Source organism: Musa acuminata, chromosome BXJ2-9 (genome assembly GCF_036884655.1).
Source record: "Musa acuminata AAA Group cultivar baxijiao chromosome BXJ2-9, Cavendish_Baxijiao_AAA, whole genome shotgun sequence".
In the NCBI taxonomy this organism is placed as follows: Eukaryota; Viridiplantae; Streptophyta; class Magnoliopsida; order Zingiberales; family Musaceae; genus Musa; species Musa acuminata.
This window is the reverse complement of record NC_088346.1, coordinates 4,237,218-4,253,482: the sequence shown is the minus strand read 5'-3', so window position 1 is coordinate 4,253,482 and position 16,265 is coordinate 4,237,218. Positions and strand designations below refer to the sequence as shown.

Sequence of the window (16,265 nt, the reverse complement as noted above, 5' to 3'; positions counted from 1 at the left end):
TCCATCCATCTCCTCTGTGCATGTCAATTTCACGAGAGTAGGTTTGTTTTGTGTATCAACAATTTGTTCATCATCATATTTCTCCAAGATACGTGTTGTTTTCTTTTTCTTTTTTTTCTTGGTTTGTGAGAGATTTGGTCAGTTGTATTTCTTCTTTTTGGGGGCATTTGTTCTAGAATCTTCATGGATAGTTGTTCCACAGTGTGACCTTCCCTCTTCCTATAGTGCCGTTTAGTTGGTCTCTGGAGTCATCTAAAGCTCTTTCGTGGCTTTTCGATGACCCGAAAGGGAGGGATTTAGTAATCTGTTGGCACGAGGGCGTGTTGTTAACGCTAAATTATTGACCAGCTTTGTAGTATAGTAAATTACTATCCCTGAAGATGTGGACCACAAATCGATCTGGGGAACAGGTATGATAAGATTCAATTACCAGCCTAAAATAGGAGACCGAGATAGTCACGGCCAATTTGTTACAACAGATGTTGATTCGTCCAAATCTTTGATGCGTTAAAATATTGTAGGTCTGGTTTAGGGGAACAAGGACTTCATGATGGTCCACTTAAATAAACAACAGCACATACAGGCACGCATTACTACTGCCGACGCTTCTTATTCAGCTCCAAGCATATTGTAGATGCATTAAAATATTGTTGTACAACAAGGACTTCATCCAAACACACCACCACCACTGACGACATTACCTATTCATCTGAGCATAAAATTCTATCTTGAATTCTTTATTTGTGGTACAAAAGCGGAGCGATGCCTTCACCGGCTATTCTGTGGCTGTGGCTCTCATTTCAGGCTTGGATAGACCGTGTCCTCGTACTTCCCACTCCACCTGTAAAATGATACGTCAGGCAGGAATCGAGAAACGAAGTTGAGGGGGGGGGTTGGCGTTCAAAGTTGGAAGGTGACCTGCTCTTTTCATCGGTCGGTATCTGAAGTTCCAGTTCATCAGCAAATGGTTCAAAAACAAGGTCAACTTTCTCGCGGCTCACTTCTTGGAAGCTCGACGGATTCCACTACATCACCATACATCATCAGAAAGACGAGTACTACTTAGCATAGTCAGGCAGAGAAGAGAGAGAGAGATACCTTGGGGGCGTTGTCCTTATCGATGCTGAGTGCTCTGATGCCCTTACCAACCAAAGAAAAACACAAAGGGAAACAAGAATCAACCATCAGTTTCGTGTCAACACAAACTAAGAGACGTCTAGCAATCTACTAGTCTGTCTCTATTGAAAGTTCCTCTTAAGGAGGAATCCCCATTAAAATGAAAAAAAATACAACAACAATCAGAAAAGTCATCAATTTTGTCTGCTGCATACTACTTTTGGGAACGTGGGAACTAAAGTCTCCCACTGAGTCTCGCCATTACATAGTCTTCGACTCCTCTCTTTCCGCGTTCCCACTAAAATATGAAATCTAAACTTGGCATGGAATGGTTCCCCACTGTCTCGCCATAACATAGTCTTTTGACTCCTCTCTTTCCGCATTCCCACTAAAATATGAAATCTAAGCTTGGCATGGAATGGTCAGAACATATGTACCTCGTAAACGTCAGAAGAAATGACTGATCTTAGCAGATTCATGGTGAGTCTGAATTCATTTTTTAGACATTCAGCTAAAGTTCGCTTTCTTCCTCCTCGAATCTGCAAATGCAACGTAGCCAAGTAAGACCCTTTTAAGTGTTGGATCAAGTCAAGATGGAGAAGAAACCAGAACCAATTCTCTGCTAATGCTTTGCAATACAAGACCACAAATACATAAACATGCAGCATGTCAGGGAAACCTCAAAATTTTTACACTTGATATTATTGTCAATCAGACCGAATTTCACTCCTAATTTACATGCATTAATGTGCAAATTCAATGCAAAAATAGGCACCTAAGAAGTTAACTTGTCCATACGTAAATGCAGAATTATCATTTTGTGGACTGCGCTTTAATGTTTCCCTACATTCCATCCATGTAATTGAAATGCATATATAAGGAAGGTTGCAAGATTCAGTACGGATTTTAATGTTATCTTCAACCCAGTGGGAGAAGATCTCTTTAGCCCTTTGAGAATAGGAGAGATCCATTCGTTTCCGTCCATTTTTGACTCAGCTTCCTGCAAAAGAAAAGGTGAGGCAAGGTTCGCGTCATTGTAACACGTAGATGTGCTAACCATCAAAATGAACCTAGCTATTGGAAGTGAAGTTTATTTATCGTGTATGCAAACGTTAAAATCAGTGTTCACTCCATCGAGATTTGCATCTCGAAGATGAAAGCAGTTTACATCCACCTCATTATCTTCAAATTCATAAAATTTAAGATAAGAAAACAGAAATTCCAATTCAGAATATGATCCTATAGATACCATATGGCATCCAAGAGATCACTGCAGCAACTAATAAAGAGAGCATCAAGAGGTTAACGCAGCAATTAATTGAAGAAAACTCACAAATGATTTAATTATCTCTTCCACAGACTCCTCGCAGAAGCATTTATCAATTGTTGATAGCCTACAGAAGCCCACATCTAAGATATTTTCCAAGGATTAGAAAAAAAATATGAACCACTAGTGATTGTGAGCCTTTACTTGTTCAAGATGCTTTCTTCATCAGGCTGAACATTTAGTGAAAATTCTTCCACTATTGCTCTGATAGAATCCTCGTCCGTAGAGCTCAAGTTCACCAAACAATTTTCTAGCTCATGCAATTTCTGCAATTAACATTTCACAAAATTCCTTCAGTGTTCTTCATCTAAATATGAACGGTCACCACGGTTGAGGAACACTTGAAACACAAAGAAGGGAGGAAAAAAAATGAGCAATAAAATTTTAAAAAAATTAATCAGCACACCAAAGCGTTGACCTGAACATAATATGTCAAGGGGAACAAACAATTATTTTGATATTTTACCTCTGATGGAACAAAATGTGTTGCAAGTCCTGCTGCAATCATTTCCTTCCCATTCAATCTTGCACTAGTTAAAGCCAAGAACTCCCCTGTAAATCCACTCAGGAACCAGAAACCAATGGGTTATCAGAGAAACATAAACCGGAAAAATTAAAAGACATAAAAGCTACAGCTATAAAATGCAATTAATTAGAAAAATAACAAATAAAACGCAGCTAAATCTTTTTGTTGTAGCTCTTGGAATCCAAAACCCCCTAATTATCAAAGACATGGTTTGCTAAACCGGCCAGTTCCATATGGTTAGACTTGTATTAATCGGTCTGACCCTCGGTCAATATATCGATCACCATAATCGGACGGTCCGATCGGCTCTGATTATATATATTATATACATAAACTAAAGCTCATGTTTTTTTCTCTTTTCCTTCTTCCTCTCCTCCACTCCCTCCCGCAACAGTAGCGCAGCACGTTAAGGGGTTGATTCAGAGAACCATCATCTGAAACTTAGAAGCTCACCCAAATATCCAGAAAGGCGTGGAAGAATATAAGAAAAGCTGCAGTCTGTATGAAGTCCGATGCTTGCTTCAGGCACACTAAAAACCTGCCGGAAAAGAAATAACAGCTGATTACCCTCTTCCAGGGTCAGCAAATTTTTTTTTTCTATGATTTGGATTCAACACAGAAAAGGTTACAATCATAAAAAAAATTGTAAGCATCGCCGAGGGGAGATCAATTAATACGCACCGTTTTCTCTGTGACGACAGAAATTTTTGTTGGGACAACCATAGAAGCACCTCCGCCCATGACTATTCCATTAGCGAGGGCAACCTGGGCAAATCGAAGAATAGCTCCATGAAACCGAAGGTCAATTAAGTCAAAGCGGAAGCTCCCTCTCTTCCAAAACCAAGCAAAAGGTCAATTACCATGGGTTTCTTATACGTGTGGATGTGATAACACAACCAGTACATTCTGTATACCACCTCAAGGCAGGAATCATCTGCCAAAAACATCCCAATGTTTTATCATCAGCACAAGAAAGCAAATTATCGCACCAAATCTGTTAAAAGCTCGATCTTATCGTTCCTATTTGCAAACCTTTTCTCCCCTCGTAGAACATCTTCAGATCGCCACCTGCACAAAAGGCACGTCCGGCGCCCTAGAAACAGAGGACAACCACAGAAGAAACCACGTCAACCGGGAACCGAGCGAGAAAGACTCGAACGAAGAGAAAATGAATCAGACCCCGCACACACCTTGAAAATGACCAGTTGGGAATCGTCATCCTTCTCCCACTTCTCCAAGAACTGAGCCAGAAGAAAAACCTGCAACCATCGATTTCGCCATGTTTCTCAGTCCGTAACATAAGAAGCAGACGTGATCGGATCACGGTCAACAAACGAAAGAAACCACGAACGGGAAGCACACCACTCTGGACGAGATGACATTGAGCTGCCGAGGGCGGTTCAAGGTGATCAACCGCGCATGCCCTACCTCCGCTGCAAGAACGACCTACAGAGAAGATCGATCCATCGATCGATCAGGAGATCACGACAAGAGAAGAAAGGAGAGCGTGATTCCGATCGGGCGTACCTCCTCGGAGTTGCTGTGTTCTCGAGCCATCCCAAGGTTGCAGGGCGTAACGGCGGTTGTTGGGGAGGGGGGATTCTTGCGGTTCGAGCAGTGGACACACAACTCGCATAAATGACGCTTATAGGAAAGAAGGCGGTGGTTGTTGGTGGGGGTGTCATCGGACGGAGAAAGAACAAGCCGTCAACAAAGCTTGACGGTTCGTCACGTGGGGGTTCGGTGACAACTAACGCCGATCTGCTGCTAAACGACGACCTAACTGGAGCAAACGCACCCCCCCCAATTATCTAGTTGGCATTTCATCATTAATATAATTATAATGTTAAAAGACAAAAGAAAATGAATTTAGATATCGTGAACGACTCCTGCACAAGTTGGTGGCGATACGCCACGTATGGTTAGACCGAGTTGTCCTTTTAGCTTGGCGGATCATCCATCCTTAACCTTCACACACAACAAATAGACAACCGGAAGGATTGCTGCCATGAATTAGGTGCCATTTTTTTCCCAAGCCACACCATTTTCGATCGAAAATAACGTGCCATCAAATTTGGTTCGCTCGACTCAGTGCAGTTGTCTCCGAGGGAAAATAACTTACATGATTTGGCCAATTATAAAGACTTTGAATTTTCAAAGATGAAAAAGATTTTATGGGATGAATGAGACATGCCAACATTAAGTCAACGGTTGGTATTCCCGCAATTCCGTGTGCCAGCTTCCGTACCAGTTGGGTTTGAAGGATCAACTTTGGCTGTGGGAAGCTCGAGAGAAGTCTCGAGATAAAGATTTCCTTTGGAAATCTTCTGATGAGATACAGACGCTTGCTCGAATGCATCGAGGAAAGGAAACGCTCAGCTGAAGAAAATACACGTAAACATGAGCTTGTGATCTGAAGTCGCATCGCATGTGTAGTTGTTCTCTGTGATGTGTATCAGCATGGTCTTTGGCTTCATGTATATGCTGCCTATCTCAACCTGTTGATCCAAGTCTGAGATCTATGATTCGGTCTGGAAAAGAGGGTCTGAAAGCAGTCAGTATGAAGACGAAGTAGAATGAAGAGGTGTTGTTCCCTCCGGTACCAAATAACACGGGATGGATCATCAAGAGATTGGCCTGTGATTCTCTGGAGAGCTTTCAGAAGTGCCTCACCATATCCTATTGCAATCTAAACAGAAATCACTTCCCTGTAAAATATTTAAAGAGAATGAATGGTTTGAGGAGAAGATATAATGAGCTTAAAAAGAGTCTCTTCGGAGAATTGAAGAACGGAGAGAAAAAGCACAATAAAAAGCCAAAACTAAGCCGGTTTGATATCTTTCCAGCAACGATTAGAAATGGCACAAAGGTTTGCATGCATTCAGATCAAGGTGAGGTCGATGCATTGACGGCATGCAATGAGCACGTGTCTGCTGGTGTTGTTTTGGAGCGAAACTACAGGGAAAGATATCATATGTAACCTTTTGTGTAGAGAGATTTTATGGTTTTCTTTACCACTTCTGACCACTATATCTATATTAGATTTTTTTTGAATGATTATTTTATTATTCTTTTGTTATATGTGGATAACATGTTAATTATTGGTCAGGATACTAAATAAATTATAGATCTAAAAGGAGAGTTAAGCAAAGCTTTTTATGTAAAAGACTTTAGTCCGGCTAAATGTATTATTAGTATAAGGATTATTGGTGACAAGAAGAATAGTAAACTTTGATTATCTCCAAAGAGATATATCGAAAGATTCCTGATAGATTTAACGTGAACAAATCAAACCCGTTTGTTGTCCATCATTATTCTACGAGTGACAAAGATAAAAAAGATACTACTTTATGCTTTAGCAGTTGACATTTTCATTGATATATGTCATGGTACGCATAAGGTCAAACATTGCTCGTGTAGTTGGTGTGGTTAATCGATTTCTCTTCAATTCTAGAAAAACACACTGGATAATGATTAGATGGATTTTCAAGTATCTTAGAGATATATTTAAATTATGTTTATGCTTTGGCATCGAAAAATCTGTTAGTTGGCTATGTAAATATAGCTGGTGATACTGATTCTAGAAAATTACTTGATGTCATTTTTTAGAAAGCAATACCTTCATTGTCAAAACTAAAAAATGTGTTGCTTTGCCTTCCATAAGTTGAATATATAGTTATAATAGAAGTTTATATAAAACTCTTACGGATTAAAAGTGTTGGTGAATAGATGTGCCATGGCTGGTGAGTCAGCATGGCCTGGTCCATGGGTCAATGTCGGGAGTCTTTCTGTCGATTGGGCTGGATGCCGAGGTCGATTGGGCCCTCGCGACGGGGTATTGATCAGCTCCTTGTGTGCCGATTTGGGCGTCGTGTATGTCGAGCTACGTCTCTCCTTTGAGGTGGCTGGCAGCTCGCCTTTGTGAGGTGGCGGGGTTTTCCTTTAAAAATGGCCTTTGTCGGGATCACCCGACGAGGCCCCTCCGACGAGCAAATCAGTGGAGTGATCAATTGAACTTTTTTCTCCCCCCTGCCTGATGCTGGCTAGAGATCTTTATAGTATTGCACGTGGGTCGGTCGTACGCAGGTTGACATGGTAGACATGTCAAATAGTGTCTTGGTACGGATTCTGACTTAGCGTGTCTCGGGAGTGGCTCTGCCTCGGGATTCCCAAGATATGACGTGCCAAACAGTATCCTAGTACAGATTCTAACTATAGCCAATGACGTCTGACGTGTCTTAGGCCAAAATATATCGTATCAAAAAGATATCTAAAAGAGTTGAAACTCAAATTAAAAAAAAATATTTTATATTATGACAATCAAAATATTATTCATCTTTGTAATTTTTTTTTAATGGAAGCATATTGATATCAAGTATATTCGAGATAAGAAATATGTATGATGTTTGCCGCTTTCCTAAATTTATCTAATCTTTTCTCAATACGCTTAGACTCAACGAAATTAATAAATTAAGCTTCAAAACCATGATCCAACTTGATGGGATTTTGTTAATTTTGTCAACTCTACATCATTGATTTAAAATGTCTCAGCCAACCATACCAATCTTATTCATAAAATAATTTGAACTTAGAATCTAAAAACTACTATTTAAAAAAATATATAACCATAGATCAATTCTCATAATCTGACTAAAGGAGATAAATTAACTCCATCGAGTCTGAATTATAGAATTAAAATACTTAAATTTAAATTAACAGTAATACATACCAAAATAAATTGATGTTACTTCCATCCATACCGTGGGACTAAACCGATCTTAATTTCTTATCCTTTTTATCATTTCGTGGGCCCAAATTGTCTGCTACGAGTGCACTCAACGGGGGTGCAGCCATGCAATTTTAGCTGCAACTTTGACCACGTACGACATGCATGACACTGCAGGAACGATCGAGAAAATGTAGGATAATGAACTGCATGTATCGAAGCCTCAAAACAAGTCCTGTTGGTGACAATCTTATAAATCTCGATCAAAACCTTATCATTTCCGTCTTCTCGCTAGAAACCTTGGTATCATTGATCTCGTGTCTTCGCTTCTTCCCAACACGATCTCAGTTTGCCACCAATGCAGTCATCAACCTCGAACTATTCATATTTATATCTTTATCTTTTTCTTCTTCTTCTCCTTCTCGTTGTTGTGGCCTAAAGCTCTTGCCTTGGGGAGTGATCGATAATAAATGATGCTGCTGCCCGTTACACGGCATGTGAAGATTCCCGACACAGGCGCTTTAAATGCGGCTCAGCAAAAGCTCTCCAAACGACCCAGCAATGGCAGCCTGCAGAGACAGATATAGAGAGAAGAGAAAGAGGGAGAGACAGCAGACTAACACGAGCTTTATGCGTATGAAGACAGCAGCAATTGCAACCGAGAAGAAAGCAAGAGGCAGCCTTCGCTTCTTTATCTCTCTCTTTTCTCTCTTTCTTTCGTGTCTGAATGTACGATGAGTTCTTCGGATTGCTTGAGAGATGGAACATCTGATCCCACACCCAATGGAGGCTACCGGACAACACTTCCACGTCCCCTTCACGTCGCTCCTTCCGGTGCATGCGAGTCTCTCCTCTGGTGAACTTCGTGATGGGATTGGCGTCCCGCACTTTCTGCTCCACAGTACATCTCTCCTTCATGGCCATTTAAGCCTCCACCCCTACGAAACCCTTCTGCTTCCCTTGCCTTCTTTTCAGATATGTGCCCAGAAATAGCAACGCATGGATTTCGATTCATCTCTCTGTGAGATGGGCATCCCTGTCTCCGTCAGAAACCCTCACGGGGGCTCATACGAGCCATCCATTCATTGAATTCACAAACGTCGTGTGTGCTTGCCGAGAAAGAAGTTCCATCTCAGCATCATCAACGAGTTCTCTCTAGTCATAAATGATCGGTAAACTGCACGTCTAATGCATACAGAGAAGCTTAGCGATGTTCTGCTTCTGTTTCTGTTCTTCCATGCCCCCACATCTTGAGATCGGATGCTTTCCATCTGCTGCAATTTAATGAACGTATTAGATTAGTGTCGTTCTATAAAAGATTGCTACAGCTTTTACTGCCATCGTCATAGGTATCTGGAGCTTTGAAGGCATTCGGAAGGAGAGAGCAGAGGTCTCGAGTCAATCCAATCGCGCATGTCACCATGCCCGAAATAACCCAAACCTGCAATTACTACCCCATCTCATTTTCCAATCACAGCTCCTTTTCGTGCTTAATTTCTTGACCTTTTGACACCCCCATCTCTCTCCCATTTACTCCTTCTACAACTTTTACCTATTAGAATAATCCTCCACATAACTCTCTCCACCATCTTCCCATTCAATTCTCCCTTTTCCCTGCACTGCAAGCCACCGAACCCCGCAAATGAGGCCAAAACGCTGAAAGGTGGCGGATCATATATACAACCTCTCGTCCAGCAAGTGAGGTCGATAGACCAGCCAGATTCTGTTGCTGTAAGTGACCGAGTTAGGGCATGATCATGCTTTGATGAACGTGTTCATCTTGTGCAAATTTCTCGACATCCCAACTGCGCATCGCTTTCTCATCCTTGCCTCTGTTAGTCACCGAAAAGCTATGCTTGTTTCCTTTTCTCATGCTAATACTAATAAAGCTGCAGGATTGCTGGGCGTACGGGGGAATTCCTGCGTACTTCTAATTAGTGGCATTATTACTGCCTCGCCATATCTTCCATTTCTTAGTTCCATGTACATGTGAACTCTACGGGCTTCCAGGGAGAGGTGTTTCTTGTTGTATTTTAATGCATGAGATCACTGTTCTTTCAACTCTACAGGCTATAAGAAAGGGAGGTTGCTTTCCGTGTGTGTCCGAGGAAGCAAAGTGGTAGGAAGGATACATAGAACATCTCATACACAGAGGCCTTCCACTTCCTCTGCTGTCACTCTTTCTTACACCCCACCACCGGAAACAGCATCACCACCATCGTGTTAACGAAGTATATCATCATCATGGCCTCATCCAACAGGCACTGGCCGAGCATGTTCAAGTCCAAACCCTGCAACGCCCACCACCAGTGGCAACATGACATCAACGCATATCAACAGAGAACTCCCTATGCATCAGGTGATGGTCGCTTATTTGGTAGTTTCTTTTCTGTGGGTAGCAAGTCATGAAGACTGCTGTAATCTTGAGAAGAGTAGTGCATTTAGATCGATAGAAAATAATGGCTATCTTTCGGTAATTGACATATATTCTTTCTTCATCAAATGAAAGTAGAGTTATAAGGTTTTCATCGCTGGATACTCTGATCCTCTGATCATCTTCCTGTTGGAGATGAGAAAGAATGAAGTGCATGCACAATTAGGGTTAGGGTTTTGGCAGCATGTATAATACAACTTTCCGATCCATCGCAGTGCCAGGTTGCGAGGAGCGCAGCCCGGAGCCGAAGCCGAGATGGAACCCTAAGCCGGAGCAAATCCGCATCCTGGAAGCTATCTTCAACTCCGGCATGGTGAACCCACCGCGCGACGAGATTCGAAGAATCCGAGCCCAGCTACAGGAGTACGGCCAGGTCGGCGACGCCAACGTCTTTTACTGGTTCCAGAATCGCAAGTCCCGGAGCAAGAACAAACAGCGCCATCTCCAAGGCGCCCGGCTGCAGCCGCGGCCCTCTGTCCCTGCTTCTCCATCTCCACCCCCTGTAACCACCAAGCCCGCCGCCACCGCCGCCGCCACATCTTCGTCTTCCTCGTCTTCCGAGCAAACCACCGGGTCTGATAAAACCCTACTGCCGGTGGCTTCGATGGGTAGTGCACTGACAACTACGATGCGTTCGACGCTGCCGGCGACATCAATGAACCCAATGTACCTTCATGGTCCCGGTCCAGCAGAGTTCGGCATTGAGTCCTTTCTTCCCGAGGGCCCACATGGGTACTGCTTTACAGGGACGGACCTGATGGGGATCGTCGGTGTTCCCGAGCAAGCAGTGGTTGCCTACCCGGGACTGTGGGGTGAACTCATGGGGCAAAACCAGGAGTGCAAGAGTGGGGAGGATGCAACCAAGGTTAAGATGCAATTACACCATCTTTATGGTATTGGAGCTTCTGCTGCTGGCTCCGCTGCCACTGCTACAGGTGTTTCAACTGCTAGTGCTACTGTTACTTGTGTTAATGCTTCTGCTCGTGGTGCAACAGCTGCTGCTGCTACTTTTTCTAGCCCTATCTGTGAGATCCAAGGTATGTCGCGTTAACTCTCGATTTTGATGGCTCTATATTATATAATCTTCTTCATCACCTGGCACATCAATCTTTGTTTTCGCAATGAAGTACATCTATGGAGGAGGCTAGCTAAGTGTAGGTAGCCCCCTGCAATGAGCTTTGACCTATTACCTCATCTAAGCACCTGATCACAATCTCTCAGACTTTAGTCCAGAGGGATTGGGGGTAAAGACTCGTCGATCACCATTGCTTAAGATCGATGGCGAACAAGAGAACATCCACATGCACGCAATCTGTGGGGGTAAAGGAAGAGACGGAAAGAACTGACGGAGCAAAACTGAATACGAGAAAAGACAGTAGAAATATGATTGAGAGGATCGATCAGGGAAAGTACAAGAGAGAGGGGCCTCTATGTGGTCATGTCATGGAGAGACCGATGGGGTTTACATACGTACGTCTTCCAAAAGACACAGAAGATGGATGTCAATCATGTCATGGTTTCTCCTCCGCACTGTTCACCGGCCCCAGTAGTCATTCAAACCTAGTCTTCACTTTGTAGCGCTGTTACCTAGATTGGACGTGTGCATGGCATTCGTCCCATTCATATTTCCATTCTGTCTTCGAGGATGCTATCTTTTCAGGCAGCCTGAGTACTTACACACGGACGTTTATTCTTCTTCTTCTACTACAGCTTTGGGAGACGGTGGTGCAGCGAGATCAACGGTGTTCACGAACGAGGTGGCCTTCGAGGTGGCGGCCGGACCGCTAAATATTAAGGAGACTTTCGGGCACGAGGCCGTCCTCTTGGATCACTCCGGCCACCCTGTCCTCACCGACGAGTGGGGTGTCACCATCCATCCTCTCCAACATGGAGCCTGCTACTACCTGGTCTCCTTCCACTTTCCATCTCTCCAATTCAACATGTTAAGTAGAAAATGCCATGAGATGCTAATGTTTGGTCATCTTCAGGTCTAGAAGAGTTGGGATTACTGCGAGTGAAGCTGCGTTCATTACACTACAAATATGAGGGGTCGAGTCTCCTCGAGTTCTTGCACCTTCGTATTAGCTCTCTATCTATGGACTATGTAGCTCCGTTTGTCGTGTCCAGTGATGTAACTGGTGGACATTATCTTTAAGATTTAAGCATCGAAGAGCATTTCTTGTCTTGGTTAATCATTAGAGTTTCATTTATGCATCATCTTATTCTGCAGTCAATATATATATATGCTTTGATCTCTTCAAAGCCAACCACTCTCGCCATCGTAATAAATATATGTCACGGCATGAAAGTAGGGAGCAGTTGGTGTCGACTACAGTTAGTATACGAAAAGACGGATGCATCAATGTGTTGACCAAACCAACAGGTTTGTAGTCAAAGGGTTAAAGAGCGTAGGACTATAATCTACGAAATAGGGCTGGCCTCAGTCAAGTCTCTCAATAGACTCTTGTACTTAGCTACGTAATAACTTTGATGCCAGTCTAAATATATTTTCCTTAGCACCCAAAAAGAGGCCATAATAGACTCTATTATTGTGGCTGCGCATTGTATAAGTACATCCATACTCCATGTCCAATAATTCTTGTATTTATAGCCACTTGGCTTCATAATTAATGTACATTTAATTATATATATACATACATACATACATACATACATATATCACACACACACATATATATATATATATATAGAGAGAGAGAGAGAGAGAGAGAGAGAGAGAGAGAGAGAGAGAGAGTTGCAATCTGAGGTTTGTGATCTTGAAATCGAGTTTTGGATCTCACACCTGAAATATCTTTCTTCATCCCTCAGCTATTTGTCAATGGAAGTAAGATGCAAATCCACTTTTTATGCATAGCTAGGCTCGACTTTGGTTCATTAATATTGGCAAACGAGCTCAAATCAACTTTTAAGAAGCAGATATAATTGTTTTTCTAGTAAATATTGTATCGATAATATAAAATCTTGGTGCTCATATTATCGAATCCAATTTGGGATTTTGTGGGGCCCAAATACGGTTACTTTTTTCTGTACATCAATTTCCATGTCTTAAAAATGGACGGTTTTGATTTGGCCTACTCTTTTTCTCGCTCTGTATCTTCCTTGCCCTGCGTGCTATCCAAGTCCTAACACACAGCAAGAACTGCACTTCTCTCCTTCGTTATCATGACGATGATCAAACACGATCCATGCATGTATTCGCAGTCTCGTACTCCTCAAGATGACCTTGATTGGGTCCAACTATCCATGTTAGCTCTGTAATGAGAAAGAACACAAGAAAACCTACATTAGGAAACGGGGCACGCATTGGAATTCATGTCATGAACTAGGATTTTGTAAAGGCACCAAAAACCATGATTCATACATGTTTGTGGTAGAACAAAAGATCCAGCTTTTTTCTCTGGAAAAAGCTACTTTGAGCTGGCACACAGTTGGAAGCAAAAGCAATCACAAGGATGGAAGGAGACTACACTTTGCCTCCCCCATCATTCTGCCTCTTCTCTTTCCCGGAAAACGAAGGCACTACCTTAACCTACATATTGCTTTTAGTGGTCTGCATGAGTATGCAAGGTTACACCAGTTTCATGAAGCTCTCAGCTGCCTGAGCACACTGCTTGCCTCTCACATTAAAGCAGTTGCTAATCACTCATACCCACCCATTCCATGATGATGCACAAATTGTTGGCGCATCAACGCCCAAGAAGTCTCTTGTTTCTCCCCCTCGCTCATCACCCTTCTGAATCATAAGGTGTCTTGTGGAATACACCGTTGTGAGTGGATTCGGCAGGGTTGAGTTGTCCATGGTGTTTCCTGAAAGAGTGGCCAAACTTGGATGGTTCATGTCGAGCAAACTGCTGTTACTGAGATATCGGAAGTTACTCTCGCGGCTCTTCGTCTCAAAGCTACTTAATGGCGTTGCGCAGGAGGCATTAACACCGATGAGTGCAGCTTTCTGCAGTAGCGCAGTTGCAGACACGTCCGGCGCCATCGCCATTTGCTGGTGCTGGTGCTGATGCTGAGTGCTGTAGCGAGATGGAACGCTGAGAAGAAGGGAGTGTGGGCTTTCAGTTTCCTTCATGCTCCTCGTAGGAAGTGCAACGCTAGTTAGCTCATCTGAGTATATCGAGCTTAACTGGTTGGGATATTGGGATGCAAATGGATTTCCATAGAGGTCGTCGGTGCTGAGAGGCTTGGTTTGATGAGGATTCAAGAGATCGTTGCGTTCGCTTAAGTTCTCTGTACGATCTCCTCCACCCATCCAGAGAGAAAGCTCACGTCTTGCATGCCCGACCATTTCACTCTCGGTCATCGTAGTGTTCGAAATGGCGCCAGAGAAGTCGTGTGCGATGTTTGATCTCATCAAATCTCTCGTAAATCTGAAGTTGCCATTGCAGATGGAAGTTAATCTGCTCATGTTTGATGCTGCGACTCTCGCTGACTCTTCCGCTAAGGCATCGCAGAAGGCCCTGTGGGTTATGAAGCTGTCCCTCCTGTTTATGAGAGAACAGACATGTAGTTGTTATGTTTATATATACAGCAGCAAAAGCAGATCAGGAGAAGAATGCTGTGGATCGATTTGTATAGGTGTACATGCACCATTTTTGTTGAAGCCACATAAGAAAAGGAAGAATGATAGCTTGGAAGTTACTGTTACGTTATACATGGAAGTTGCAGCAGAAACCAGAGGAAAGATAGCTTCGGAGCATCCGATCCATGGACTCTAAAGCGATGCTGCTACCAATGGAAATTTGGAGCAAATGAAGAATGAACAGAGGAAGAATACCTCGAGAAAACGGTTCCACAATCGCAGCGGTACTCCCTGGTGCCGCAGGTCTTGGAGTGGGCTTTGCAGTCGGACTGCACCGCGTAGCGTTTGGAGCACTTGTCGCACTTCCACTTCTTCTCGCCGTGCTTGCGGCAGAAGTGCTTCTTGATGCCGGTGAGGTCGCCGAGCGCCCTCGACGGGTGGTGGTGCACGCAGCTCTTCTCCGGGCACACGTACACCCTCTTCCTCGGCTCCTTGCTCGTTCTCTGCCTCAGCTTCCATGGGAGGTTGTGACCGCGGCGGTGGAGCTGCAAGTTTTGATCCCTCTGGAACCCTTTGCCGCATATCTCGCACAGAAACCGGTTGGTGGCCAACAGTGTCTTTGGTGACAAGGCAATCACTTCTGCTTCAGGATCTGCTCATTAACCATACAATTCACTTCATACTTAGCATCCTAAAATGATAACACAGAAGCAAGGAAGATGATATATATGTATATATAGAATCCTTGCCTGGTGTTCCTGGCAGGCTTCTCTTCTTCTTCGCAGGAGGAGGATTGGTACCTGAGATTGCTTCTCCTGCCATTCTTCTCTTCTTCCTTCTTGCTAGCCCAAAGGAGGGGTGCTTAAGAAGTGAAGGGACGGATGAAAAGAAAGCGAACTAGTATATAATAAAGAGAAGAGAAGGAGAGGCAAACGTGCATGATGAACACATGATGAGTTGGGAGCAAAAGCTGTGGCTCGTTGCCTGTCCTCTCTGGAATCATTATCACATAATTAAACTTTCTTGGTCACTGTGATCGAGGTGACCAACACATCTCAAGATGCAACGAGTCATCCTACTGTTCCTCACTAAGAGATTGCAACACTGCTGCAGGCATATCACCAGCTCTCGATCCTCCTCGAAAGGAGGATTAGTACAAGTATGACAATGGTCTGTTGCCACGACAAGGAGTCGAAGAGGATCAACCAGGGAAACAGTGAATCCATGGAACTACGGGAAGGAGGTCGTCGGCATGTTGGCTGACTTTTTCTCTCTCTGAGGCTCAATGATACTGCAATGATGCTGTGCACATCAGAGCTGTTCAAAGGGAGCTCATTTCATATGAGAGTCTTTTGGAGCTTAGCTTCTGGACTGCAGTGGCTCCCAGAATATTCTCTCCTCGTCCCACAGCCCCCATGCACCACCTCCCAACATCTTCCCCGACAATAGATTCGTTTGCAAAGCCCCAAATCTACTCTTCTTTTGCTCAGGGTACACTGCCTCAGAATCTGTCTTAGGAGTTGTAGAAGAGAGAGAGAGAGAGAGAAGGGGATAAAATATAGACCCAGTAACAGGAGAGCCTGGGAGAGA

The 16,265-nt window shown here is 43.5% G+C and overlaps 3 protein-coding genes across 3 annotated transcripts; 1 reads left to right on the top strand and 2 right to left on the bottom strand.

Moving 5' to 3' along the window:
- Window positions 1–482: 482 nt before the first annotated feature.
- Window positions 483–4,653, bottom strand: LOC135622655 (3-hydroxyisobutyryl-CoA hydrolase-like protein 5). The gene is made up of 15 exons (XM_065124674.1): window positions 4,497–4,653; window positions 4,332–4,415; window positions 4,160–4,228; window positions 4,002–4,062; window positions 3,830–3,903; window positions 3,651–3,734; window positions 3,423–3,507; window positions 2,910–2,995; window positions 2,588–2,709; window positions 2,450–2,510; window positions 2,018–2,116; window positions 1,554–1,655; window positions 1,099–1,140; window positions 919–1,025; window positions 483–841 (listed from the first exon to the last, which is right to left on the bottom strand). Exons 1-15 carry the CDS (start codon window positions 4,524–4,526, stop codon window positions 796–798), a joined length of 1,152 nt encoding a protein of 383 aa, XP_064980746.1. The 5' UTR covers window positions 4,527–4,653; the 3' UTR covers window positions 483–795.
- Window positions 4,654–9,939: 5,286 nt separating this feature from the next.
- Window positions 9,940–12,123, top strand: LOC135623984 (WUSCHEL-related homeobox 9-like). The gene is made up of 3 exons (XM_065127456.1): window positions 9,940–10,060; window positions 10,351–11,166; window positions 11,840–12,123. Exons 1-3 carry the CDS (start codon window positions 9,940–9,942, stop codon window positions 12,121–12,123), a joined length of 1,221 nt encoding a protein of 406 aa, XP_064983528.1.
- Window positions 12,124–13,465: 1,342 nt separating this feature from the next.
- On the bottom strand, window positions 13,466–15,618 carry LOC135621974 (zinc finger protein MAGPIE-like). The gene is made up of 3 exons (XM_065123596.1): window positions 15,425–15,618; window positions 14,931–15,327; window positions 13,466–14,637 (listed from the first exon to the last, which is right to left on the bottom strand). Exons 1-3 carry the CDS (start codon window positions 15,495–15,497, stop codon window positions 13,794–13,796), a joined length of 1,314 nt encoding a protein of 437 aa, XP_064979668.1. The 5' UTR covers window positions 15,498–15,618; the 3' UTR covers window positions 13,466–13,793.
- Between the last annotated feature and the right edge of the window lie 647 nt (window positions 15,619–16,265).